The sequence below is a fragment of the Platalea leucorodia genome (assembly GCF_965183815.1).
Source record: "Platalea leucorodia genome assembly, chromosome: W".
Lineage (NCBI taxonomy): Eukaryota > Metazoa > Chordata > Aves > Pelecaniformes > Threskiornithidae > Platalea > Platalea leucorodia.
In genome coordinates this window covers 9,681,725-9,709,216 of record NC_138859.1, presented here as the reverse complement: position 1 = coordinate 9,709,216, position 27,492 = coordinate 9,681,725, and the positions used below count along the sequence as shown (strand labels likewise).

The window sequence follows — 27,492 nt, the reverse complement described above, 5'->3', positions numbered from 1 at the left end:
AGAAAGTCAGCGCTTTCTGAAAAACAGAGTGTTTCCTTTGTGTGTCAGATACATCTTATTTATAAAATTTAAATTGGGATGTAATGTTAAAAAAAAGAGAGCAAGAGAACACCCACTTCATAACTTTAAACATATTTTACAACTTCAAAAGCTACAGGATAGCTAAGTTACAGTTTGCCAACCTGCCTTCCATTTTGAAAGCTTTGTTTCATTTTGTAGAAAAGAATCTCTATCAGCTTCCATGCCTTCACTAATACCCATTGAAAGTAGACCATGTAGAAAGAGCAGTCATTCAGACTGTATCCTCCTTAAATACACCCCTTCAGGGATCTACTGAACTCTTTGACCTCTACCTTATCTCAGGCATCACCACTTGCCCACTTCTCTTCCTAGCCTCTCATCTATAAAGGTCAACTCAGCATTTCACTACCTCTCTTCTCTTCAAGCACATCTTATTCAATGAGTCAAACTCTTGTTTACTCCCAAACACTTCTTCACTCCTGCCACCAAACAGCCACTTACATTTACCATCTACATAACTACCTAGAAATTAAGCCTGTAAATTATTGCCAGGATACATGACAATGTAAAGTTTGATCACTGAAAACTGTCAGTAAAACTAAATGGTATGCTGCTTCTAAAAGTAGCACTAATCAAGTTATTCTCAGCTTCCTTATCCCATCAGACTGCCAAGGCATCTGTTACATCAAGTCCCATTCCTAGTCACTGCCTACCATTCATGCATTAGTAGCACATTTAGCTGAAGTCACCTCTATAAATTGATGCATTTAGATTTGACCAAGCAAGCTGCATGATGGCGCTCTCACATATCATGGCTTGCAATAACAAAGAGCTAAAAAACAGTTACACATTTTGTGTCATCCTCATCCCTTTGCTCTAGAAGAAGCAAAATTGAAGTTTCATGCTTCTATGTAATATAGCTACACTAAATCCAGATACAGAATGGACTGATATTTTATCCCCAAGATACTAATTGTAGTCAGTTTGCAAGGTTTCAGTTTACAACCTAAATCAATGGAGGAACTGAGACTCATTTTGCATGTACAACAGCAGCAGTACAGCCAGTTGTCCCAGTTGTCATTGGTCATAACAAAGTATTTCAGAATAAAAGCATTCCAGGTTTCCTTCCTTTAGCTAATATATTAAACAATTCATTCAGATTTTTTCCTGTTCTTGAACTTTTAAAAATCAGCAGACTCAGAATTGTCTTGAAGAAGCACAAGCCATGCTTAATGTAGTCATTGAGGCCAGCTTTGTAAATATGCAAACGAGTGTTTTACTAAGACTACTTTTCACCCTCCCAAAGCAGTGTACTGTATTCCTCAAACATGAGAGGGAAAATAAGTGCTTCATTGAGGCAACTGCTGTGCAAGTAATCAATAGCTTACTGTAAAGTAGATGGTTTTGTTAATGAATTCTTAACAGGATTTTATCTGCCATCCTTTCGTGGCCAAAACTGCAGGTAAGTGGCAAAAATTACCAGCCCCCAAGCATATGAAATCCTGAAGACCATACTATCTGCATTTATTTATACTTTCCATAAATGCACTATCAATACCATCATTAATCACTGAATATGGATTGGTGCTCTATGAGCTTTAGGCCAGTCAAAATATCAAAGCTGAATGTAGAAATCAAATATTAATAAAGCTCACCAGCTGCTCTTCACAAGGGTAAGCTAGAAGCTGATTTGCTGAAGAGAGTTTGTGCTGCCACTATGCCTTGCACACATAGCTGAACACTGGTATGCAGAGAGAATACAAGCCACTAGTATAAAATAAGAAAGAGTCAAACTTTAAGCATAAGGAAATATACCCGAGAGCGCCAGTGCTGGTAAAAGCCTTTAACCCAAAACCTTGCTTTTAACACAAGTTTAAAAATACAAAAATAATTAGAATACATGCAAACTTGATCCTCTACTGTATTACAGATTGTAAATTTGTCTCACACTTTATAAAACATTTTATCCAATTTTAAGTGCCTCAATGGTCGAATGTTCTTTATTTCATTAGTCAGTATAAATTAAACATTGTAGTCAGCTGCTCAATTCCTGCACTGTATCTGCATTACTACCCAGCTGTCAGTAACCAGTTAGCAGTTAAACTTGGCATGTGTACAAAGTGTCTCACTTCTAAGTCATACAGCTATGCAACATTTGATTTTCCCAGCCTTTAAAATGATCATTTGAATGTCAATAACTGTCAAAAAAAAAAAATAGACAAAGATATATATTAACACCTACTTCTGTGAAATTTCTGCCTATAGTGCCATTTCCCTCCCTTATTTTTCCAACAATCCCTTAATGTATTAAAGGTCTGACACCAATTAACAATGAAAGATGACTTATGTAAACAGGCAGATTGTTAAATAAAACAGGAATAAAAAGGTAATAAATAAAAAAGGTAAGTAACCTGAATTTTTAGCACATTAATGAGCTTCTGATTTATCTGATCAGCTAGTTCTACTAGCGTGAATTTAAGCTTACTGACAAGTTTTACTGCATCCTTCCAATCAACGTCAGACCTTCTCAGCCATTGCCCATGCATTTCCAAAGCAAATATTTCCAGATATTTCAAGACTGTCAAATGTACTCACTTGCAACAAGGAGTAGAGGGTTAGAATAAAAAATAATAGATAAATAAAAAGATTAAGCTCTCCTTTTTAAAGGATGCGATGGTGCACATCACAGTTATCTTAAAATATACTTTAAACACAGTTAGATAGCCCTCTTTCACACTTTGTTTTTCATTTTTCAGAAGGGTTTAATAAAGTGTTGGTAAAAAGCCCACATTAGGAGACACTTCAGTCTATTTCTGATTTGACACAATTCATTGAAGTCTTTTGTACGACTGCTCAGCTCCTACAGCAGGCCTTTTATCAGTTCTGACTTAACCACAAAGGAATTCTCTACACTTTAGTTACTATTAGAAGGCTACACTCCTCTGGTCTGTTTACACATTTGCAGAATTAAGTCAGAAAAAAACTATTTTAAAGATAGTGACTTCTATCACAAGTTTTCTAGACATCCTGGTCTTCAATAGTGGGGCCAAGGCAACAAAGACTGGATGCGTATTGCTACCTCGTCAAAGGACAGCATGGTAATGCATCGCAAGGGCATCACATAAATCACAATAATTGGCACGTAGCTAGAAGGAGAATGCAAACCAGCGTACAGCATCAGCCAACATCTCTAGTGATCCAGGTCACAGAAGGTTATGAAGCCATGTCAAGAGCTGCATACATATCCAGCCGAGAGAAGCTTTTTGCATAGGTAGTTTTAGATAGTAAACCAAAAGGAAAAACTGGAAGTTCAAGGAGACAGATCTCCCAGAACAAGTGCAGTTGTTGGACAGTACTCAAGTATTCACATGCTGTCAGGTTGACTGCATTCCAGACAATCAAAATTCGCATTAAATCTGTACCCCTGCTGCACATTAAAGCTTTTTTAAATTTCAAATTAGTTCCTGCCACAGCATATTCATAAATTAGGATAACTCTTGTCAGTAAAAATAGTGTGGTCCTTCCTTTCTTTCTTTTTCTTTTTTTATTTAATGATGCAGTAAATTCTCCTACCTAATCCCCAAAGAAAATCAGCTAAAGAGAAAGTAAGTTAAGGGGTGTCAGCTGCATTCCTATACTACCATAACTTTGCACTCATATTTTGTTAACTACTACAAAACTTCAGGATTTGTCTTGACATAACAACTAGATTACCTGGATAGCAGATGACATTAAAATTGAACCCATGCAGACATATCTTATAGCGTGCCACATAATATACTTTATCCTTCACCAGTAAAAACTGCTGTACATAACAATATACTACTACTCACTCTAAGTAGAGGGGGGTTTTTTGGGGGTTTTTTTTGTTGAGTTTTTTTTTATTTTTTTTTTTTTAATTAGAACTTTACCAGAGTCTTATGTAAGGGTTCAATTTTAACAGGTTCATTAAAAAAGCAAATGATATGGCAAAACACTGCAACTAGCTACTGATTTTTAAGGAAACCAATTTGTCCAATGCTGACTTTTAAATTGCTTCATCCTACCCTCACAAACAGATTTTGCTTTTAATTAATTGTTCATCTCTTAAAATTAGAGTGCAGAGAGAGTGCGTGCACAAGCATCGGTTGCTGGCATGACAACTGGCTCAAATTCAAAAATTGCTACATACCAAAAAATCTGATCATAGAGAGAGATAGAATCACTTTCCTAAACTGAAAGCAAGCTTTGAAAATGAAAATTGATTTCTTGGAAGCAAGGAAAGCCTTGAAATTAGGGGAAAAATGAAACATGAGAAACATGAAAACTGACCCAAAACAAACAATGAAAAATTTTATTAGGTCAACCCAATATAAAACTTTTATAGAAAAGATTCCTTGTTTTAAAAACTGTGATGGGAAGTGATTTACAATTAATTTTATCCTTAAAAAAATAATTCTAGAGCAATAATGACACTGTCCTATTACATTTATTCTACTATTCATAATTACATGGAAAGATAGTACAAAGTTTTATTTTCACCTCTTGGAATCACTTTAAAATGCTTACTTTTTCTTGAAATCCAGATTAGATATTTTTAGAGAAAGACTGAAAAAAGGCTGGAGCTGATTTACAAAGTTTTCCATGTTTAATAATCTGGTCTTGAAAGAAAGCTTTTTTTCCTTCCCCCCCACCCTTTTTTTTTTTTTTTTGGGTTTCCAAAGAAATTAGTCAAGGTCAAGGATAGTACATCAGAACACACATGCATACACACTGAAAATAGCTTGTGTGTTCCCTAATTAATGCATTGAATTCCAAATCTAAGAAGGAAACTGGAATGCATTCAGACATCTCCCTTTCATGAAGAAATATTTTAAAATTAGTTTACTTGTTTCTGTTCTGGAACTTGGAAATATTGGTAGTTATTTCTTAAAGTAAACTGAAACTGGAATCACTGAAAATATTTTCACAAGACTCTAGTAGTCTTGGAACTAAGTCAAAAAAGTCCAACAAGAAGTCAGACATCATTTGTTTACTCCCCCTACCACAATATTGTATTAACAAATTCTGGATTACTTGTTTTAGTCATACATTCCGAACCAAATCCCAACATCAGGCTGACTGGGGAAGAAACCATGCTTGTTTCTTCAGCATGTCAGCAGATAAACTTCTTGTCCTCCTCAAACAGGCAGAGTTTAACACAACCTTCTCCCCTTGGAAAAAGGTCAATACACATACCAGAAAAATTTGGTATCACAGGACACCAAGAAGTTAATGCAAAACACAGTGCTTGTATCTCCATGAACGACAGCCTTAGTTTTGTCACATAATTTAGTATTACTTGCATTAAATAAAAATTTTTACTAAATCCATGTGTCCTACAGGTTTCATCAAAAATTAGATATGTATTGCATACATCAGTGAAGATCATCATGTCTGCTAAAAGATGCATTTCAATTCACAACACAAAAACATTTGTGCCAGCTTTGCTAATAAAATACCTGGTGTTGTTTTATCAACAGAAAGGTGTTTCACATGATACTGTTGGCACTCAAACAATTAAGCCTTGAAAGAGAAATTACATTTGTTTTACTTGCTCTACAATTTCATGTTATTTTGAGCAAAGATGGCTAGAGAGAACAAAAAAATTATTAACTAGAATCATCATCCATTCAAAGGATCTGAAATTTGCTGATTACAATACATATAGGTATCACATTCCACCAGAATTACATGTAGCAGTTACCAACATGGTCTTGTAAAGCTTTCTTTTCCTGGTGAGAAAATGGCTTCTCCTGGTTTTGAAAGTAATCACCAACTTTTAGCTCATATTTCAAAAAAACAAAACAAAACAAAACAAAACAAAAAGGGGGAATAATTAGCTGTAACAATAGATGATAAAAGTACCTCTGAGTCAGAAGATAAATATTTCTCATTAAAAGAAAACTGGGGGGGGGGAATCAAGTCTTTAACTTCATTTAAAAACCAACTAAGGAAACATCTAGGGAGCTCCAACTATTATTTTACACTTGAGAAATTTTACTTTGTTTTTCTTTAAAAAGTATTTTGGTTACATCCCTCTGATCACATTTCACCGAGGGGCTTCAGAAAAATTAGTCTGCAGCTCCATGCTGATGATGCTGTTCGGCTGAACCCTCTTCCACAGACAAGGCAGTTTTCTAGTTCACAATATTAACATTAAATTCTAGAGCTGTGGTAAGTGCCAGTCAATTAATTATTTACATTATTTTCCTTCCCTAGGAGTTTTTTCCCCTCCAACTCACTCCCTTGCCATTCATACCCAAGAGGCATGACTACTGTGATTACAAAGCCTTATGCTGCCATGGAAAGGACTGTAACGCCTTAAAGGAAGACCTGTATGAGCAAGCAGGGTCTATGCAGCAAAGACAAGCTGACCTCAAATTACAGACAGACAAGAATACTCTAGGAGTACTTATATGACATATCTAAAAAACACTTCAAGTACTTCTAACGTGGATGCAGCTACAGCAACAAAGCTGAGCTTTATAGCACTACAGCAAAGGCAGTCTCCATCTTTCCCCAAGCAAGAGTCATACCAGCAGAGGCACAGGGTTTGTTTTTTTTTCTTCTCCTAGAATAGCTGCATTAAGGGCTCTCACCAGGTCAACTGTGCTATTGAGGGATCACACCTCTTCCTAACCTTGACAGCCACAGCTGTGAGGACAATACAGTACTGTATACTAATTCAGGGCTAACCTCAGAAACCAAATATACACTTCACAATCTAAAACTGTCTGCTCACTCCTGGCATATTCACCAATTTGGCCAAGTGAAACACAGTCAATTTCTAAGTTTCCTTCCAGATTGTTGTATTTACTCACAAAGTGCTTTCATGTTTAGAATGTAACTTTTACTAAAAATACTTGGTTTGAAATAAATTAAAAACACATATAGTAGAAAAGCTCTGTTTTATACATTTGAAAAGGTTTGCTTTAGGAGCCTGCATTCCTTTTTTTTTTTTTTTTAAATAAACTAAAAAAAAAAAAAAATCCTTCATGTCCAATTGAAACATTAAAAAAAGCTATAAAAACATCAATAAGTTAGATGCAAATGGAATTTTGAAGCCAACTTCATTGGAGAAAAATCTTTCAAAATTAAGTGATGCTAATTATTATACTAGGACAACATAATTCAACTTCAAAATAGGCTAGCAGACTTTACTGCTTGATTATTAATAATATTATTTGTGCATATCACTAATGTGTTATCTTTCTTTTATTTAGGATTTTTTTTCATTACACACATGAGATGAAGTTGGGGGGGGCCACAAAGCAGGATCACATGAAGATTTTTAGCAGAGCATAGACACAAGTTTTTGAAATTCTTTCATTTGAAATGAGCTGCCATGATAAAGTTATCTGAATGTTTATTCAGGGCTAGACCGGAAAAAAAACAAACAAACAAACAAACAAACATAAAATTCAGAAGCAAATTGTTCCATTTAACCACCAATGAAATGTATGAGTCTCCCTCAGAAATCAAATCCCGCATTCCCTGTTTATATTAATACTTAGTGTTACAAGTAAGGCTGTTAGAATTGATATGTAATAAAATGTACTTTGTCCAATAACTGCACTTTTCCATAGTACAATAGTAAACATTTACAGCAAAGAACATAAGTTCACATTTATGTGGTCACTAAACATGCATTTACACAAACTCAATGTTAAGTTTTCCTCAATGCTACATATTCAACCATATTACATGGAACCAATTCCGTTCTCCACCCAATATAACTCACTCAAGTTAAATTTGCTTTCACAGTTGCACCTTTCTGCTTCACAAGGATTATCTCACGAGCAAGAGCCTTTACCAGCCCTAATGACACAGCTACCTATCCAAATTACACAAGAACTTTCCTACATCAGGACCCAGCCTACCCAAGTGCTCCATAACTCACTCACTAGGCAAACCAAAGGCCTCTGTTAGAATAAAACAGAATAGTTGCAGTTGGAAGGGACCTACAATGATCATCTAATCCAACTGCCTAACCAATTCAGGGCTGACCAAAAGTTAAAGCATGTTAGTAAGGGCATTGTCCAAATGCTTCTTAAACACTGACAGGCTTGGGGCATCGACCACCTCTCTAGGAAGCCTGTTCCAGTGTTTGACCACCCTCTCGGGAAAGAAATGCTTCCTAATGTCCAGTCTAAACCTCCCCTGGTGCAGCTTTGAACCATTCCCACGCGTCCTATCACTGGATACCAGGCAGAAGAGCTCAGCACCTCCCTCTCCACTTCCCCTCCTCAGGAAGCTGCAGAGAGCAATGAGATTGCCCCTCAGCCTCCTTTTCTCCAAGGTAGACAAGCCCAGAGTCCTTAGCCACTTCTCCATACCTTCCAGCCCTTTCACCAGCTTTGTTGCCCTCCTCTGGACACATTCAAGTCCCTTAACATCCTTCTTAAATTGTGGGACCCAGAACTGCACACAGTACTCAAGGTGAGGCTGCATCAGTGCTAAATACAGCAGGAACAATGCCCTATGCCTGTCAGCGTTTAAGAGGCATTTGGACAATGCCCTTAATAACAATACAATTGACATGTTTCATATCACCAGCTTCCACTACTATTTTTTGCGCAGCCTTCCATTATTTTTTATATATAAGGTATTATAAAATACCTTCCAGGTATTTTCAGCAGTAGGTATAGCATTTATTTGGAACGCAGTTAAGGGGTCCAGAAGCAGCAGTCAACACTTCAGTTGCATTTATGCAGATTTTCTTTCTTCACACTGACCCTTGCCAACATTATTCCCCTTTTGAAGCTATGCAAAAAGTTACTTTTTTTCTTTCACAACTACTCATTGAGGCCTATTCCACTACTGAAAGCAAGCAAAGCCAAGTCCACACTGGGTGTCCTAGAAAAGATTGCATCTTTTATTTATCACCCCTTGGCTTTATTTTCACAGTGAATTCCTAATTGTAATCAGCCAAGAAACCCTCCCTATGTGCATTCCTGTCATTCCTTGCAAATAGAATCAAATGCAAGCAAAAGGGTGGAAAAAAATAAAAAAGTATCAGCACTGCCAACCAAACTAAAAAAGCCCTACTTCCGGTTTTGCCAAATCCTGAGGAGCCACAGATGCACCTCAGACCTTTGGAAAGAGAGTGAAGGCCAAAGACTAAACTTATAAGAAAGTTAATAAAAATCTTTAAAAAAAACATAAAAATTATCTTAAAAAAAACCCATAAGGATAAAAAAAAAAATCTTAAATCAATCATAAAGATAAAAAAATCTAAAAAAAAAAGATAAATCTTTGAAAAAAATAAGAAATTTTAAAAATTAAAAAAAAACGTCTAAAGCTGAACTCCACCTAGTCAGAAGGGAAGGGCCCTTAGCCCAAGAACAGCAACAGAGCTTCCCTTCAGAAGGTAGAAGGCACGTTTGCAGGCTGCCCGCGAAGTGAAATCCGCTGCGGACAAGGCCGAGGGGGAGCTCAGCACCCTCCGACCCCGAGCCGCAGCACCGGGACTAGGGCCGCCGCCACAGCTCGGCGCCACTCAGCCCCACACAGCGTTGTGAACAAAAGGAGAGCAGAAGCCACAGCTGAGCCACCACTGGGGGACGGTCCGGCCCAGCACAGGGCGGGACAGCGACTCCGCGGGGCCCGTCCCTCTGTCCCGCCCTGCCCCCCGACTGTTGAGCCGGCGGTGAGAAGAAAGTATCTTTTGTCTGGCTTCTACTTTCGGGGGGGGGGGGGGGGGGGGGAGGACAGGAGGACACACGGACAGAAAACTGAAGAGAACACAAACAAACATGAAAATGAGAATGAAGTGCCCAGTCGTCGTCGTCGCCTCCTCCGCGAGGCACCGCCGCACGGCAGTACCCCCAATACACCCAAGCCACACAAAGCGCAAGCGCACCACCACCCCGCGGAAGTTTCCCAGGGAAGCTATAAACCCCTTCCCCGTAGGGCCAACACCGTCCCGTCGAGGGGACTGCTTGCGGGCGGAGGGCACTAACCTCCAGAGCCCTTTAAACGGAAGCAGGGAGGAGTCAACCAGGGGCGCCAGCCCGCAGCGGGTGAAGAGCAGCGGCAGGCGGTGGCCGCCGGGTGCGGGGGCAGCGGCAGAACAAGGCGGGGGCAAGTATTGTTTCGCCGTTGTCACGCAGGGGCTCATCCCAAAGTAACTCGTGGGCCCCTCCGCGCCCGAGCTGCGGCAGCTCCCCGCCGTTGCCCCGAACCGGGAGCCTTTCCCGACGGCCCCCCCGCCGGCGGCGGGGCTTGGGCGGATCGCGCCCCCACCCTCTGGCTCGCCGCCGCCGCTACCCTAGAAATGCCTTTGTTCGTGGCTTCCCCCCGCACCGCACACGCGCTCCTGGGGTCTCTTATTTCTTTATTTTGGACCGCGGCGCATCCCGCCCTCTTCCCCCGCCGGCCGCCTTCTGCTGATTCATTTCCACCGGCAGTCGCGAGGGGAGGCGGCGGAGGCATCTCCTCGCTATTGTGGTTCGGGGTATGGCGATGACCCGGATTACCGAGGGTGGGCACTGGGAGGGAGCAGAGCCAAACAGGATTACACGGAGCGGGCACGACGCGTCGGGAGAGTTAAAGGGACAGGCGAGGGGCAGCGTGCCCGGCCCGCTTGCCGAAGACAGGCTGCTGGCGGCGGGGGCCGTGGATGTGTCACGGAGCGGGGCAAAGGAGTTATTCCGTGTTCTGGGTGCGAGGGGGAGGAGACTGGCGGAGGAAGTTGGCCGATTCGAATTACAGCCTGGGAGTGAAGGGTTCGTGCAGGCCGGGCCGCGGGGGGGCAGCTCCCCGGCCGCGCTGCCGGCCCCCCGAGGGGCTGCCGGGGCGCGCCAAGGAGGCAGGGTGGCTCCGGCCGCCGGGGCCATGCAGGGAGGGAGGCGGCTCCCCGGATGGCAGGCAAGTGACACGCAGGGAGAGACCCGCGGCTGAGGAGGCCGGCGGCGCCCTGCCCGGGTGGCCGCGGCCCCGGCCGGTGACTCACCGACTTGCAGGACGTTATCGACACAGCCGCCGTCTAGCAGAGCGATGCCCCTGCGGAAGGGCAGGCGGTTCTCGGCGGCGGCGGTGTCCGCGCCCCCACCGGGCGCGGTGCCGGCGACGGCCCCCCCGGGGGCGGTGGCGGGGTCCTCGGCGCCGGTGTTGAAGGAGGAGTACATGCAGATCTCCCTCTCGCTGCGGGGGAAGGACCAGTAGACGATCCTACGCTGCACCGGCTCCGGGATCCGCTCGAACCGCTCCTCCACCCGCTGGAAGGGCCACTTCTCCGCCACCTTGCGAGCCGCGATGTCCAGCAGGGACTCGGGGCTCTGGGTCTTGCCGAGCGGCAGCAGCCCCAGTGCGGCGGCGGCGGCGGCGGCGGCTGCGGCGGCTGCAGCAGCTGCAGCAGCTGCAGCAGCAGAGGAGGGTCCGGCGCAGAGCGCCCCGCTGCCGAGTCCGGTGCCGCCCACCCGCTGACCCGGCCTGCACCCTGAGCCATAGCCGGGTCTGCAGCAGAGGCGCTTGGTGGGGGGAGGGAGCTGACCACGCTCCGCCATGATCGCGCCGCTTCTAAGCGAATAGCGGAAGTGGCTGTACCCTATAAACGGCACCGAGAAGGCAGCGAGCGGCCGCGAGCCACCCCGGGTCACGCCCCCTCTTCCCTTACATGGCCGAGGGGGGCGGTGCCGGCCGCCTCGCCCATGGCGGGGGCGGAGCCTTATGCAAATCGGCGCCACAAACATAAATAGAACGGCCCAAGGAAGGCTCGTTCTGCGCGCTCGTAGCGCATGCCGTGCGCGCTCGTGGTGCGGGGACGCTGTGTCGATGTGTCGCCTTTTTCTTCTTTCCCCCGCTGAGATCACGCGCACAAGCCCGAGAGCGTCTCGCGCGCCTGGTGGGAAAAGGGGGCGTGGCTGGCGGGGCCCCTCTCTGACACCATATAAGGAATGGAATGCGGGGGTAGGGCCATCACGGCCTCAACCCGGTCACCTCTGTTAGGAAGGCCGGTGGCGGGGGGGTGAGGAGAACCGCGTCCTGCAGTCAGAAAATACGGTAACGGCTAAGGCAGCTACCCTCGCCCACAGAAAGGCGGGGGCTGGCTTGTCTCCAGCGCCTCGCCCCGGGGGAGCAGAGCGACGCCCGCCTTTCGCCGGAGCTCCGCGAGAGTTGAGAGCCGCTGGGAGGCGGCAGAGGCGCCTTGGAGGGTAGGTAGGAGGCGCCCACAGGCGGCCCCACATTGGGTGGGGTGGCCTGGGTTCCTGCCTCAGAGGCGGGCTGAAACGGGCGAAGCCGGGGTGTTGTTGTCAGGGTGCTGCTCTTCCGGGGCAGGAGCCGGGATGGCTGACCTCACGCGTGCCCGCAACAAGCCCTTGAGGCGGCTCAGTGAGGCACTCCCCAAATCTTTACCTTCTATTAGAGCTGCTACGGTAGCTACGGCCATTGGGACGCGGGGTGAGCCCTCGTCCCATGGGGTGCCCGGCATGTTCTGGCTCGCTGGTCGCGCGCGCTGTGGGCGCGTTTGCGCGTGGGCTGGTCCCTGGAAGCGCTGGCTGCAGCTAGCGAGCTCTACGCGGCCGGCTCGCTTCGCAGATGGTCCGGCTTGGAACCACTCTGGTAGCCCAAGGTGAAGGGCTCCGTGCCACGACCCGCGGTGAGTAAATTGAACTCAACGTATTGTGTTTGCCTTGGTGTCGAAAAGGTCTGTAAAAAGGCTGGTATTGGCTATCTGTCCTGGTTAATTTTTAGCAAGTGGTGCGGCGTGTAATGCTCGCAGTTGCTGCAGAGCGTAAAGTGAGAAGGATTCTTTTTATTTTTCTGTGTTCATTAAAAACCATACCATTCGGGATCATACTGACTCCTCAAATTAAATGGCCTTCCTGGGAAGGAAAAAAAAAAAAAAAAAAAAGAGAGAGAAAATGCTGATGAGCCACGGTGGCAGGCTGAGGATATAAGACTCCTGTATAGCACAGGGTAAATACCAAATGCTACTTCTGCTTGTAGCAGGGAATTCTGTCCCTAATTACAGCCACACTGCTAATGTAAAATATCATGAAAATAATATACAATAAGGATCAGAGTTAGCAAATAAAGCTGATTGATACCATCTTTCTTATGGAGACCTTGATATATCATTTTAGAACAATCAATATTTTTAATTAATTAAATATTTTGGAACTTTAGCCTGAAAATGGCATTTTTGGCCACTTACAGTTGAAAGCACTTATTCATCTCGCTTGGATTTAACAATGAACAGCACTTGATAGCATAGGATGCAGAAGCAATAATTTGAGTGCCTAGTTGCTTCATTCACGTAGGCTAGTTTACCCAGCTAGACTACAGGAGATTGCTCCATCAGGGAATGCAGTGAAAGAATGTCAAGTGTATCTAAGAAGTAGATAACATCAAGTTGACTTGAAACTGAGCATCTACTTTTTGTTTCCACCAAAAACCAAGACTACAGAAATAGTTTATTTTCTAAACAGGTGATTGAAGAGCTTTGTGGAAACTGCGTTTTCCATTAAAAATGGATGGGGAATTCAATGAACTGTATCAGACTTGCTGACTTTGATTTTTAAAGAAAGATTGGCAGAAAACCTGAAGATGGTTTAGAATATGCAAGTATTGGCTTTTTTATATGCTAGTAAGCTCTTAGACAGTAGCGTTGACTTGTAATTTCACAGGTAGAGAATTTTTTTTTTCTTTTTTTGCTGTCAGTTGCTTATACTAAGAAAATGGCTAATGGCTTTTAAACTCCTTGGTTAAACTGCAGACTACAGAGATGGACTAAACTGTGTTCTGCAGAGTTGATTTTCTGTATATACTACAAGGTGTTTTTTCTTTGGGATCATGAGAGCTACCTTCTGGATAGGAAATGAGTATAAACTGATGCTTGTGTTTCTGGGTATAGACTGCACAAAACAGTTGCTCTTGAGGTGACAGTTTCATAAATTCACAGATACCTTGCTAGGATATTAACTGGCATCTTCATCATTTTAGGCATATATTTTACAAGTGATGTACTGGATTTATATATTTAATTCCAACTAAATTTTGGAGGTATTTGGGAGCCTGAATGCTACAGGCAAGAGATGAGGATGTAGTATTTTCTTTTACTATTGATATGGTATTGATTTCGGTATTTCTGAGAGCAGAGAAATGGAATATGTAGAAAGTAAAAAAAAAAAATGAACTTTATAATTGCATGCGTATGAGAGCAGAGGAAAATATTTAATTTTCACCACATCACTTACTCTTTGTTAATAATTGTTCACATCTTGAAGCAATTATTCTTCTATGTTCTTCTAGTGCTATTTCTGTTTTAAACAAGTGTCTAGCAAGTCAGTAAAAATGCTCTTCTAAATTGGGTAATGGCTGTTCTTTATCAGGTTTTAGCCACCTGCTGCAATAAAAATAACACACTAATGCCACTGGAAGAATTCTTCCTGTCATAGTAAAGAAGCTTTACAGTAAAGATTGAGAAATAAGAAGAGTGAGAGATATGCCAATGAAAAATAGAACTTCCATAATAAGCAGAAGTAGCCCATGTGTCAGTTATCTCAACTTAGTCATTCTTCTGTCTTTTCAGATCTGAGCAGAAATTATCAAATTCACTTAAGAAATCCCAGAGAAAAGCAGGTGGAAAAGCCCATAGATTCACCTTTTATACCCATCTACTACTTGGTAGGAACAGCTACTTCCCGTTAAGTCTATGAATATTAATAGCTACACAGGATGCTGTTGAAGCTAGCTTTTTTCATTTCTGGGCTAGGGAGTACATGAAGAGGTAATGGCATCTTTGCTTACTGCAGAATTTCAAGAGCACCAGGTATGCTTCTCCTTGGGCTCCCTCTGCATTGGTGTAGCTCCATAATGGCTTGCAAATTATAATCCAACTCTGAAGTTCCTTTGTCCCGCTAGTATTGCCCCTTGAGTTCCTTTAACTTTCTGAAAGCAAGTGAGAAGATGTGTTAATTCCAGGGAAGAAATTAAAATGTGTTAAAGCCATACCTGAACTATATTTAAATTTATAGTTATTTTTTTCTTTCAATAGATGTTGTTCTTGTGGAAAGACCTTGCTGAGCTGAGCATTCATTTCTTTTCCTGCCTCGAGGTTTTGGGAGGTCTTTATTCCAGAGCTATGCAGAGAGGAAGGAATGGCTGCAAAACAGCAACCTTGAATTGGTTAACTTCCTGCATGTAATCAAAGGCTATTCTATGAGCTACTTGGAAAAATACCCTTGGCCACCACTCAGTGAAATTCATTCTTAATAATGTTTCAAAGCATTAGGCCACTTGCAGTCATTTTCGCTCATTCCAGTAATACATACAGGGCTTGAGCATTCTACCGGTTATGGTAATTAAAAAAAAAAAAAATCACATACAGCTGCACAGTTGTGTTTGTATGAAGTAATGGTCTAAATGTAGAAAAATGGATTGCAGACAACCTAATATTGGCCAACACAAGTCACCCTGGTGGTTAAAACTTATCTGGAAAGATGAGAAAAAGAGCAACAGCCATTAAGAGGAAACATGGCATTTAAGATGAACAAGAGTCCAGATTCATGTGCTGCATAAAATGTTTATAAATGCTGGGAGGGTAGGGGGTCAGAGATGAAGAGGAAGAAACTTGGGAAGGGAGGCTAGAGGGCTCTCAGAGCTAGAGCTTTAAGAAAAAACACAAGAAAAACTACTTGAGGTGACGGCACTAAAATAATCAAATACAAAATGACTGATAGGCCTACTGAAACAGCTGAGTTTAAAATGCTGAAACAAGTCCTTTTTAACCTGTTTCTTTAAGCTTTTTTAGATAACTAAGCACTTCAGTTCTTATAAGAAAGCTATAGGCTTTATGGATTCCAAATGTATTCCATCATTTATCATTTGAAAGCTTGACAAACACTGCTGTAGGTAAAGGTAGTGAATATCACTACACTTTGCAGTATAGCGACTCTGGAAATTGAAATACAGGAAAAATGGGTAATAGCAGTGAGTGTCAATAAAGTTAATGATGTCTTAAGATTGGTCAATGAAGAAAACAGCGTGCTTGATCAATATCTTTGGTTTTACAATGTTTTCTTAAATAGTTTCATTCATTATGTTCAGAAACTATTTTTAATTTAAGGAGTTAAAAATAGAATGTTTGCCTTTTAGTAGCCTTTTAAATCAAATACTCTAGGATAAATATTGCCAGCTCTTTAGAGTCTCTCTATTAAAGTGAAAATAAACCAGCAGCACTGAATGAGCCCTTTCAAAGTGCAGCTTTTTATTCTAATTAAATTCCATGATGATTCCAAAACTGAAGTCAGAGGCTAGAATCTAAAAGCATTTAGGAAAATGTACTTAAAATACGAAGTGTGCTTTACCAGTATTCTACGATAATGAAAAGATACAAACATCCTAATTTGACCTAAATCCTCTTGACATTAATTTCTGTGTCCTCTACTTGACGTATGAAGTCATTCTGAGATAGAATGAACAGGAGGGCATTCATTGTATGTGCCAGAGTCCCAGAGCTGTGTGAATTAATGCTGCTCTGTATTTCCTCAAGAAATGAGTACATTTGGTTTACATTTATTGAGAACAGGCCCTGGGAATGAATTATTTCTTCCTTATAAGGAGCCTTGTGCTGGGATATCTGTTGGGACAGTTTAGCTCACTACTAAGTTACTAGGGATAAAAGCATCACTGTTACAAGTAAAATGATAATGTGAAAGTGACTTCTTCAACATGTTGAACTGATTTAGAAGATTCAGAATTTCAAAGTCTTGGAATAGAGGAACAAGTGTGTCTTGCCTTTCTTTGGAGTTTTAACTTATTCACTTACCATTTGCAAAAAGTCAAAAGCAGAAAATCCTGTCTCTGAGAGGAAACTAGATTTAACATCCCTTCTATAGATCTGAGTTGCAGAATTCGTAAACACTCAAAGTAAAAACAGTGTTGTTACTCTCACAAGCTTTTCTAAACTTTATTTTTAAAGGATTATATTTTTTCTAATGTCAAAATAAAAGCAAATTTGATGAAAACTTCAGGTTTTAAAATAACTTTCTTCTAGGTATTTTTCCTCTTTACTGCAGGTGCATACACTTAATTGTGGTAAAATAGCTGTGTAATGCTTTTAAAAAAAAAAAAAATTACTCAAAGCTTTATCCTCTTCTGGTCAGAAGTTCTCCACCAAAAATGTGATAGGCCAGTTCAGAAGTTAATCAGTTGCAAAATGCCACTGATTGATCTACCATCACATATAGGAACACCTCAGCACATATAATGTACAGAAAATGAAGTAGACTGGTGGTCTAAATGGAAACATCATTGGACTGCTGCCTTGTGGATAAGCATCCTACACTAACAAATCTCCTTTTTATCTTCTCCAGCTTCCTCCCTTTAAACTCCATTTTACTTTAGACTTCCTTGCATTAGACCAAATAGCTACTTTGCCATGGCAGGCAACATAATAATACTTGGGCAGAAACTCTACGTGAAGATGGGCATGCAAACCTCAATCCACTAATGTAAGGAACAAAAGGCATTGCTTACCCAGATTTTCTCAACAAAGAGAAACAACGTATACTAAAAATTCTCAGAAGTGCATTTTCCAGGATGTTAAGTGCTGGTAGAATGGCTCTAAAGTTTAAAAAACAAACAAACAAAAAAACAACAACAAAAAAAAACCAACCAAACCCCCTCTTCCTCCTGTTTCAAGCAGTCTGAGTCCAGATTCATTTGTGATGGTGAGGGAGCTGTATTTACAAGAGAACAGCTTAAATATGCCAAAAACTGAAGCTCCTGCCTATGCGCTAGAGATGTGGTGCATATCTGTAGGATACCTTGTTGTTCTGGTGCTTCCTTGTCTCCACCGGCGCAGCCAGGACAGCAGTGCAAGGAAGAGGAAAGTATAGCTAACTGGCCAGCAATTGCTTCGGATATTTGCCAGTCTTCTGTGAACTTCTTTGCTTTTATAAATTATAACTGAGGACCTGCAGAAAGTATGGAGACAGAGAAAAGGCAGAGATAGCTAAACAACACTTAAATCATTCCTGTTTAAAAAAACCCCTGGCATTCTTTTAAAAAGCTTGGGTACAATGTCTGCTTCCTCTAACCTAGTCACCAGTGATTGCATTTAGCAAGCTGGAGAAACTGAGCTGGACTTAAAGATTTTTTTTTTTTTTTTTTTTTTTTTTCTCCCCTCTTTCTTTCTTTCTTTCTTAACAGTCCATTTAAACTGTGATTCCTACTGGTTCCTAAATTCTTAGTTTACAAGTATTCGAACAATATTGCAAACCTACCTCTAGCTTTGCTGGGACTGAAACCCCAGTCAGGATTTACAGAAGACTCTTTTCTTGGGTTGTATCAAAGACAAACTTACAAGGTAGTGCTTTAAATATGAGGGCTTCTGTATAATTTAGATATCCTATGAAACTAGAGACTGAGTTTTTCTCTTATGGCAGAAAAATGATGCTATACCATCAGGTTAAGCTTCATTTAGTCAAAGAGGACTATGCACTGAGGAATAATTAATGAAGACCCAGTGTGAGGGTATAACATTCTGGGGAGTTGTTTTTAATTTTTTTCTTGGTGGTTTTTAGGGTTTTTTTTGTTTTTTGGTTTGTTTGTTTGTTTGTTTTTTCCTTCCAGTTTTCATCTTCTATTTGTATCTGTATAGCACTATTTGGTGTCAACTCTATCCTTAAGCAAAGTGCCGTTTAAAGGTGATGGTATTTTTGTGGGTTAGGTTTAACTAAATAAAACTTAGTCTTGACTAATGTCCTGTAAACATTACATCCATTTATCTTCCTATTCTTCCTGTCCTGCAGTCTTGGAAATTGTACCAGAGCTAATATCTCAAGCTAAGCCTTGTAATCAAGTTCAGAAGATAGAGATAAGCTGTGGTTAGAGCTCTGCAGTAAAATTTTGTCAGAGAGCTCAGTACTTCTTTCTACTTCAGTAGCTTCAAAGGTTTCAATGGAATTCCTTTCTTGGAGCAGGGATTTTTTTTTTTATTTTATTTTTATTTTTTCTCTCCTCCCTCCCCCCCAGTCTGTTGCTAAACAACATCTAACTTTTGAAGTTGTTCTGAATAGAAAGGGAGAACATTCTTCCTCTTCTGTGCTCCAGGGATTAAGATGAGCTGAGAGATAAGCCTCTGCTGCACTTCTCCATTTGGAGTAATAGTGGCACAATGTACTCATATTTCTGTAAAGTTAGTGCTTTGAGCCTCTTCCAGGGGGTATTAAGAGTTGCAAGAATTTGGCAGTTTTAATACTGAAAAGGAAGGGACCCCTTGATACTTAATACTTCTCCATGCTTCTTTGCTTCAATAAATTAGGCAGGACTCATGGGACAGCTGTCTTATTGCTAGACATTGTCCTCTGCTGGACTGTATTGGGGTCCTTCAGAAGGAATAGATACAGGCACTGTGTTGTGTGGTTCAAATGTTCTAGGAGATACTGTGTCAGGCTGACTGTGGGCTTAGGCAGGTGTCACTATCAGTCATCCTGCAGATGTTGTGATCCATGAGCAGGAGGGAGAGAAAACTATTCTGGTGTGTTCATGTAAAAAAAAATTATTTTTTTTTTAAGTTGTTCCAAAAAATGGAGCCTCTGGGCAAGGACAGGTCTCAATGGAGCCTCTGAATTCATCCAGTTGTAGTGAAGATCTGATGCTATGTTCCTGCTTCCCCAGTCTGAGAAGGAAGAATCTCTCTAGTACCCTAAGCCAGAACTGCTTCCCAGTTAGTAATTTTAATATGTGCTTCTCAGAGCTTTGTTGCAGCCAGCACAAAAATCAACTTGTTCTTCTGTGGTTTCAGTGGTTCTGAGCAGCAGCAGCAAAGCCTGACAGATGCTGTCCAGTTTTCACTGTGCTCAGGGCAGCAGCACAGGCACCAAAGCTCCCTGTATGCACACTTGGACAACCAATACTGAGTCAGTTTGCACCCTACTCTGACCTTTCAATTGATCTCTGCAAACGTAAAGGCTTTGATTTTTTATTTTTTTTTTAAAAAAACAAAAGTTCGTTGGCTGCAGTTGAATGGCTGCTTTTGACGTTCTCTAGGAAAGCTAGAGATCTTTTCTTTAAAAAGAAAATAAGAAATCACTAGGATATGAGTTAGGAGTGGAAGAACTGAGGAAGAGAAGGGCAGAACTAATATGAGTAAGATTTGAAGGATGAGTTTCTAAACTCGGTCCCTTGCCAACTCCACCTTCTAAACGGCATTTACTTCCAGGGAAATTGGATCCACCCTGGACTGATTCTAGCATCTGGAAAATCCTCCTAAAATAGTTCTGGGCCTTAGAAAAGTTGCAGTTTCCTATCCCAATAATTGATGTTGTGGTGACAACCTCCATCTGATACTCATGAGTTGCAGTCACCACATCTGCTAAGGGGAAGAAGGCAACTTTGCTCAGAATCTCTTGCCTTGTCTGCAATGATGGTCCTAGGAGTGAAAAATTCTTTGCTAAGTTTGAGCACTTCTTGAAAGGGATGCTGTCCCCTATACTGGCAACTTGGAAATGAAACTGCAATCTGTTTACTCAGATTAGTCTGAGAAAGAGATAGACTGGTGGAACCATGCTCTGCCCTCCCTGAGACAGAAAGAGGAACAGCCACCAGAAAAAAAGATCAAGGGGATCCTGTATCCTTCCCCCACCAGGCTGAAGGTCAGTAACTTAAAGGAAAGGAGTGAATGGAGGCAAGTCTATACTCAGAGCGGCAGGCAAACCCCCTCCTTACCCACCTTGCCTTCCCAGGTGCCTCTGTACAAGGCTCTGGATGTGGAAGGCCAGTCAACAGATGATGTGGATGATGGTCCATCTACACCAGAGGTGTAGTCCGGAAGTCTGCTGTGTCCCCGGGGCCCGGATTAAGGATATTACTAGGAAACCTCCTAGCCTGGTATGGCCCTCAGACTATTACCCATTACTGCTCTTCCATGTGGGTGGCGATGAGGTAGCAGGATTGTTGCCCGCAATTTCCACCAGCAACCTGATCTAGTTGAAGATTTCCCTGCCCATTGCAGGGGGGATGGACTAGATGACCTTTAAAGGTCCCTTCCATCCCAAAGCATTCTATGATTCTATGATAGTCCAAGGGCAATCAAAAGAGACTTCAGGGCCTTGGGACGGTTGGTAAGGGAATCTGGAGCACAGGTTATTTTTTTTTCCTCTATCCTTCCAGTTGCAGGCAGCGACGTTGGAAGAAACAGATGGACCCAGTCTATTAATACATGGCTCCGTGACTGGTGTCACCGCCACAATTTGGGGTTTTTTTGATAATGGGATGGCCTACATGGCGCCAGGCCTGCTGGTGTCGGATGGGATTCAGCTTTCTCAAAGGGGGAAGAGGGCCTTTGCTCAGGAGCTAGAGGGGCTCATTGACAGAGCTTTAAACTAGACTTGAAGGGGGAGGGGGATAATATCAGGCCTGCCTGTGACAAGCTGTGGGATGACACACCAAGGTTAGAGGGACGGGGTGCTAGTGAGGGCCCTCAGCCTGTTGCTCTGCGACGTGCTGGGTACACTGGAGCACACTTGAAGTCTTATGGAGATGAGCCAGGGGCTCCTGAGGTAATAGGAGCCAACAGGGAAATATCAGAGAAATGCCTCAAGGGAACCAAGGGGTGTTCCTCCAAGAAGGTGACACGGCCGACAGCCCAGCTGAAGTGCCTCTACACCAATGCACGCAGCATGGGCAACAAACAGGAGGAGCTGGAAGCCGCCATGCTGCTAGAAAGCTATGACCTAGTTGCCATCACTGAAACTTGGTGGGACGAATCCCATGACTGGAGTGCGGCTATCGAAGGCTACAGGCTGTTCAGAAGGGACAGGTGAGGAAGGAGGGGCAGAGGCATTGCCCTCTACATCAAGAAATGGATAGAGTGTGAAGAAGTGTCCCTGAAGAATAGCCATGAGCAGGTTGAAAGCTTATGGGTAAGAATTAGAGACCGAGGCAACAAAGGGAACCTTGTTTGGTGTTTACTACAGGCTGCCCGATCAAGGGGAGCCTATTGACGAAGCTGCCTTGGTCCAGCTACAGGAGGCATTGCGCTCACAGGCTCTCATCCTGCTGGGGGACTTCAACCACCCCGACATCTGCTGGAAAAGTAGCACGGCAAGCTGTAGGCAATCCAGGAGACTCCTGGAGTGCATTGAGGATAACTTCTTAGGCCAGGTAATAGACAGCCCTACCAGAGGGGATGGGATACTGGACCCGATGGTCACCAACGCAAGTGAGCTAATCGGTGACGTCAAGACCGGAGGCAGCCTGGGCTGCAGTGATCATGCACTGGTGGAGTTCGCAGTCCTGAGGGATATGGGTCAGGTGAAGAGTAAAGTCAGGACCCTGAATTTTAGGAAAGCAAGCTTCCAGCTGTTCAAGGAGTTAGTCAATAGGACCCCCTGGGAAAGTGCCCTCGGGGACAAGGGAGCAGAACAGAGCTGGCAGATCTTTAAGGACGCTTTCCATAGAGTGCAAGAGCTCTCGATCCCCAGGTGTAAGAAATCAGGAAAGGAAGGCAAGAGACTGGCATGGATGAGTCAAGACCTGCTGGTCAAACTAAAGGGCAAGAAGAGAATGCACAGGCAGTGGAAGAAGGGACAGGTATCCTGGGAAGAGTATATGGACGTTGCCCGGTTGTGTAGGGATGGGGTCAGGAAGGCCAAGGTGCGGCTGGAGCTGAACTTGGCAAGGGACACAAAGAATAACAAGAAGGGCTTCTACAGGTATGTTGGCCAGAAAAGGAAGGTGAAAGAAAGTGTACTCCCCCCGATGAACACAACTGGCAAACTGGTAACGATGGACGAGGAGAAGGCTGAGGTACTCAACAACTTTTTTGCCTCAGTCTTCACTGGCAACCTCTCTTCCCACACCTCTCGAGTGGATGGACATCAAGGCAGGGACTAGGGGAGCAAAGTCCCTCCCACTGTAAGAGAAGATCAGGTTCGCGACCACCTGAGGAACCTGAACGTACACAAGTCTATGGGTCCCGATGAGATGCATCCCAGAGTCCTGAGGGAATTGGCTGATGTAGTTGCCGAGCCACTCTCCATGATATTTGAAAAGTCACGGCAGTCAGGTGAAGTCCCTGGGGACTGGAAAAAGGGAAACATTGCAGCCATTTTTAAAAAGGGTAGAAAGGAGGACCCTGGGAACTACCGACCTGTCAGCCTCACCTCTGTGCCTGGGAAGATCATGGAACAGATCCTCCTAGAAGCTATGCTAAGGCACATGGAGGACAGGGAGGTGGTCTGAGACAGCCAGCACGGCTTCACCAAGGGCAAGTCCTGCCTGACCAACCTAGTGGCTTTCTGTGATGGAGTGACTGCATCAGTGGACGAGGGAAGAGCTATGGATGTCATCTATCTGGACTTCTGTAAGGCCTTTGACATGGTCCCCCACAATATCCTTCTCTCTAAATTGGAAGGATATGGATTTGATGGGTGGACTGTTCGGTGGATAGCAAACTGGCTGGATGGTTGCATCCAGAGGGTAGTGGTCAATGGCTCGATGTCCAGATGGAGATCAGTGACAAGTGGTGTCCCTCAGGGGTCCGTACTGGGGCCAGTGCTGTTCAATATCTTCATCAATGACATAGACAGCGGGATCGAGTGCACCCTCGGCAAGTTTGCAGATGACACCAAGCTGAGTGGCGCAGTTGACACGCCTGAGGGATGGGATGTCATCCAGAGGGACCTGGACAAGCTGGAGAAACCTCATGAGGGTCAACAAGGCCAAGTGCAAGGTCCTGCACCTGGGTCGGGGCAATCCCCTGTATCAGTACAGGCTGGGGGATGAAGGGATTGAGAGCAGCCCTGCGGACAAGGACTTGGGGGTACTGGTGCATGAAAAGCTGGACAGGAGCCGGCAATGTGCTCTCGCAGCCCAGAAAGCCAGCCGTATCCTGGGCTGCATCAAAAGAAGCGTGGCCAGCAGGTCGAGGGAGGTGATTCTGCCCCTCTGCTCTGCTCGGGTGAGACCCCACCTGACATACTGCATCCAGCTCTGGGGTCCTCAGCACAAGAAGGACATGGACCTGTTGGAGAGGGTCCAGAGGAGGGCCACAAAAATGATCAGAGGGATGGAATAGCTCTGCTATGAGGAAAGGCTGAGAGAGCTGGGGTTGTTGAGCCTGGAGAAGAGAAGGCTGCGGGGAGACCTTATTGCGGCCTTTCAGTACTTAAAGGGGGCTTATAAGAAAGATGGGGACAGACTTTTTAGCAGGGCCTGTTGTGATAGGACAAGGGGTAATGGTTTTAAACTGAAAGAGGGTAGACTAGATATATGACTTCTAGATTCAGACTAGATATAAGGAAGAAATTTTTCATGATGAGGGTGGTGAAACACTGGCACAGGTTGCCCAGAGAGGTGGTAGATGCCCCCTCCTTGGAAACATTCAAGGACAGGCTGGATGGGGCTCTGAGCAACCTGATCTGGTTGACGCTGTCCCTGCTCATTGCAGGGGGGTTGGACTAGATGACCTTTAAAAGTCCCTTCCAACCCAAACTATTCTATGATTTTAAGAAGTGTAAATGAAGAGGCACCCCTTTAAGAGTACCTGGGTATTGGTCTAAGTTGCATTATTGCCATTGAATGTGGGTTTATTTCATACTGTTTACTAAATGGAGAGTATAACCATGGCAACATTCATGACGTGCTCCATATAGATTTGCCAACATGAGAGTGAATTTAGCATTCAGAAGACAACTGTTTGAAAGTGGCTTTGAGAACTGAAAAATCATGTTTCTGACTACAGTCCAGATGAGAATACACTTCAGCATCTTCAAAGTGAACTTTATGCAAAATTTACTACTTTGGCTTAAGCTGATCTCAGCAAGAGTATTTGTGGTATCATTTGTATAGATCTTACCTTGATGAGTGAAAGCGGAATGGTATAAATATTAATAGCCAGTGGTGATTCTGAAAAGCCCCATAACAGCCTTAATTTTGTGTGACGTATACTTAAAAATGCAAATACTACTAGCCTTATATGCTCAACTGTAGTGCAAAGGTAGTTAAAATCTTTTTTCCAAGTTTACTTGGGAAAAAAAAAAAAAGAATGACAATTCCGAGACAAGATGACGGTTCTACTGTCTGCATATAAAGAAAAAAGGTGTGGGGTGAATGGAAATAAGGAGGGGAATATAAAAGGAAATTTCTAGGTCTGAGTTAGTCCTCTGCTGTCCCAGGTATAAACTGTTGATAAACTTAGTCTAATAAATAATTTTTGTTGTTGTTGCAGCATTTTGTGATGTTCTTGCAGAAACCTTTTATATGGGAAGTTGTGGTCTGACAGAATGAAGGTGGACTGAATAATTGCTTGCTTCATGTCTCTCCACAGGTCACTTCTTTCTGAAAGGAACAGAGTCAATGTAACTACACATTTCTCATTGAGAGTCATACCAGCTGTTGTGAGTAATGCTGAACAAAAATATTTACCTGGTTACTCTGCCTGCACTTTTATCTGTGGTTAACTTCAAAGTTTTTGTCTGAGTCAGTTTCTTCTTTTGTGTGCATCTGTTACATAGCAGGAAAGACATGTTTCTGTAAATAAGCTTCACAAGTCCTTTAGGAGATGTGTAGGAAAATATAGAACTGCTTTTAACTAACTTTTGAAAGTTGGCTAGATTTTAAGCTGACTCTGCCCTTTCAACAGATGCTCAGAACAGTGACTGCTCTTTATTGCCTCAACACACCATCTTGGGATAACACATCAGCCAGTCTGATGGAATATTTTATGTAGAGTTACTACTTCCCGTGAGTCAGTGCTGTAAACAGCAATCACGTCTGCAAAGAACACGGCATCATTCATGTCCCTTGCTGCCCTCATGGCTAGAAGTGGTACATTTAGGGAGGGTTATGTTAGTCCTAAGAATCATATGGACTGTAGAGATGATGGAAATGTTGCTTGTAAATCACAAAAGACTGAATAATTAAATATTTTTTCTATGTTTGGAGCATATGGGTAAACCCCAAACTTTTATCACTTCACAAGGTGAGAAAGCACATCCTATTTCAGCGGTAACTCAGGAGTATGTTAGCCATCAAAGCTAGGTTTAAAGTAATGTGTTCAGATAACTTTAATTCAGTGTTTATTCAAACTGGTCAAGCAGCTGTCTGGATTGCTACTGTTCGTTTTCAATAAACTTGAAACTGGGGAAGACAATCCAGAAGACTTGATGAATTTAAGAGTGCTGGCAGTAAAAAGGATAAATAGGACAATCCAGATGATTATTGCCTAGCATCCATGTAGGTAAAAAAAATGTATAACTGAATACAAGTCTGATCAGTAAGCTATTAAAGGAAATCAGTAGAACTAATATTGGTCAATATGGGTATATGAAAAACAGATCTAACCACAGTTTTATTAAACAGCACACTTGATAAAAAAACCTGTATTCTTTAAATAACAATAGTGTTTATGTGATACTTAGACTTCTTCCAGACATTTTGACTTAACCCTGCATGACATTTTTTATATGTTTTGCTAATTTAATGAATATGACCTGTTATTTAATAGAATATTGGTTAACTGACAGCCAAAAACAAAATATTAAATGGAGGATTCTAACTGAGCAAGTATATTCATAGTAGGGTTATTTGGGGAATTGCTTTTGGCCATATGTTATTTACTGGTTTGTTTTTTTTTTTTTTTTTTGCTCCTAAGTTTCAAGCATATGGAGTATACACTTAAAACAGGCATCAGTTAGCAAAAACAACCAACTAAAATTGTGTAACTTAGATTGTCATTGAATACAGTATACAGTAGTATGCATCTGATTTGTTTGAGGAGCAGCTTGGTAGCCTAGCTGAGACAGTTGAGCTCAGACAACTGAAAATTGCTGTCAGGGTGTTTCATCTCTGCAAGAAAGATAGTCTACTTTTGAACTTTGAGCTGGTCTTTTTAAATATTTGTCTTATGCCATAGATGTGTCACTACTATTACCTGTTCTCTGCCTTGCATAGCCTTTTCACATGTATATATTTGCTATCATTCCAGACTACACTTTCATCTAATCATCAGCAAGTTTGCAGACTATGTTTTTCCCCTATGAAGACAATCCCCATGTCAGAGGATCTCTTAGCTCTATAACTGGCCCAACTTATGCAAGGCGGCCTTAAAACTAGTGGATCTTGACAAAAAAGTATGTCTTATTCTTTCTGTGTGTTCAATCTTCTTTGTTTCTCCCAGCTTTACTAGTATCAGAGTTAGAACTCTACAAAATTGCTCTAGATCATTTCTGAACAAGTCTATTGGTACAAATAAGGGAGTAAAACCATGTCTGCAAATAATTCCCATAGTTTAATTATCAGTCACATTATGGCAAAGTTAATGCTGCTGTTGTGGTTTTCATCCTTGGAAATTTGTGTTTTGCTTGACCTAAGAAGAACTAAAATTTGCCAATTGCAGGGGGGATGGACTAGATGACCTTTAAAGGTCTCTTCCATCCCAAAGCATTCTATGAAAATGCTGGTTGGAATTTTTCTTCTGTTAACAAGTGTTTATTT

At 42.6% G+C, this 27,492-nt stretch overlaps 1 protein-coding gene across 1 annotated transcript in view; it reads right to left on the bottom strand.

Annotated features, from left to right (window-relative positions):
- LOC309601573 (zinc finger SWIM domain-containing protein 6-like) overlaps positions 1–11,564 on the bottom strand; it is a 140,359-nt gene extending 128,795 nt beyond the window's left edge. Inside the window, exon 1 of the mRNA XM_082334660.1 lies at positions 10,997–11,564. Within this exon, the coding sequence (XP_082190786.1) occupies positions 10,997–11,549 (553 nt within the window). The 5' untranslated portion in view covers positions 11,550–11,564. The remainder of the gene's footprint in view (positions 1–10,996) is intronic.
- Between the last annotated feature and the right edge of the window lie 15,928 nt (positions 11,565–27,492).